Consider the following 1,595-nt stretch of genomic DNA (forward strand, 5'->3'; position numbering starts at 1 on the left):
CTTTTTTCTTTTTCGCATTTCTCCCTCACCTGACTGTGCCCAAGGAAATTTCTTCATCTCACGAGTCAGGTTAAAAAAGCCCCATTGTTCCGACAGGCCGGCAGGCCCCTGTGGGCAGGTGAGAGGGGGATGATGGCACGGGTGGCGTTTACCGAGCAGTGGGAGCTTTGGTGAAGAAGCGGGGTTTCCTAGGGGGGGGGGGGCTGCCTGGCAACGACAGGGCCTGTAGCTGTTCGGGCAGTGGAAAAGGAAACAAACGGGCGAAATTGGCGGGTTGACGTCAAGTGGGGGTGAACCGTACGGGTACGCCCGGAGTCGGATCAGAGGGTGGTGGCTCTGACTGGCCCCATTCGGGCGTCTCACTTTGTACCTGCCCCTCAACACTTTGGTGGGGTGAGACTTCACTCGTTCGTCACTTTGGTGCTCGTGCCTCAGCTCGCCCTCCGACCCCGCCTCGACACGGGCTGGACTTGGCTGAGGAAATGCCTCTGGTGTGTGTCTGGGTGGGAGCACGGCGCGATGCAATTGGGTGCCCGCGGCGTGGGTTGGCACGACAGGTAGCTCTTCGTAACGTGACGCACCTTGGAAACCCAACAAGGAGGGACGGAGCGAGTGGGAGGGGCGGTCGAGCACCAGAAGGGCCGGCCGGCGGACATGGCGCGCTGCAAATATCTTGTCCATTAGTGGTGCTTCTATCATCCTCGACTTGAATTTCCCTCCTCCCTTTCTACACCTCACAATCCAATTTCTTCCATATATCCTTTTTTTTGGGACTCATCAGCAAACCGAATTCTTCTTGATCACCCTCTTGAAGAATCAATTCCTCTCTCCCAACACCTTCGCATCCTACCCCTCCACCAGCTACCCCGCCATCCACCATCAACATGGGTGTCCTCCAGGATCTTAACCTCAAGCCCGGCGTCATCTACGGCGATGATGTCCTAAAGCTCTTCACCTACGCCAAGGAGAAGGGTTTTGCCATGCCCGCCGTCAACGTTGTATGTTGCTGTCGTCCCGTGCTTCGTCCTGACGCTGTTTGTGCATTCGCTTACCCCGCCAACCTCGCAGACCTCCTCTTCCACCGTTGTCGCTACCCTCGAGGCCGCCCGCGACTCCAAGTCGCCTGTCATCCTGCAGTTGTACGTCTGAACCGAATCCTCGGCGCTTCACTTTGCAGCCTAGCTAACAAAACACAGCTCCCAGGGCGGTGCTGCCTTCTTCGCCGGCAAGGGCGTCACCAACAGCGCTGAGAAGCAGGAGGCTTCCGTCGCCGGTGCCGTTGCGGCCGCTCACTACATTCGTGCCATCGCTCCCATCTACGGCGTCCCCGTCGTTCTCCACACCGACCACTGCGCGTAAGTTGCGAGACCTGCTCTACCTCTAGGCATTTTGGCACCCCTCCCGCTGACCCCCCTATTCAGCAAGAAGCTTCTGCCTTGGCTCGATGGCATGCTCGACGCCGATGAGGCCGAGTTCAAGAAGAGCGGCACTCCCCTCTTCTCCTCCCACATGATCCGATCTCTCCGAGGAGGAGTCAAGGTGGAACATTGACACCACCGGCCGGCCTACTCCAGCCGCTCCGCTCCCATGAAGCT

The 1,595-nt window shown here is 58.6% G+C and overlaps 1 protein-coding gene across 1 annotated transcript in view; it reads left to right on the forward strand.

The window, feature by feature from the left end:
- The first annotated feature begins 744 nt into the window (after positions 1-744).
- VDAG_07429 (fructose-bisphosphate aldolase) overlaps positions 745-1,595 on the forward strand; it is a 1,742-nt gene continuing 891 nt past the window's right edge. The window contains exons 1-4 of the mRNA XM_009656334.1: positions 745-998; positions 1,069-1,139; positions 1,197-1,355; positions 1,422-1,539. Coding sequence (XP_009654629.1) covers positions 885-998; positions 1,069-1,139; positions 1,197-1,355; positions 1,422-1,539 — 462 coding nt within the window. The 5' untranslated portion in view covers positions 745-884. The remainder of the gene's footprint in view (positions 999-1,068; positions 1,140-1,196; positions 1,356-1,421; positions 1,540-1,595) is intronic.

Source organism: Verticillium dahliae, genomic scaffold, assembly GCF_000150675.1.
Source record: "Verticillium dahliae VdLs.17 supercont1.16 genomic scaffold, whole genome shotgun sequence".
NCBI classification, from domain to species: Eukaryota; Fungi; Ascomycota; class Sordariomycetes; order Glomerellales; family Plectosphaerellaceae; genus Verticillium; species Verticillium dahliae.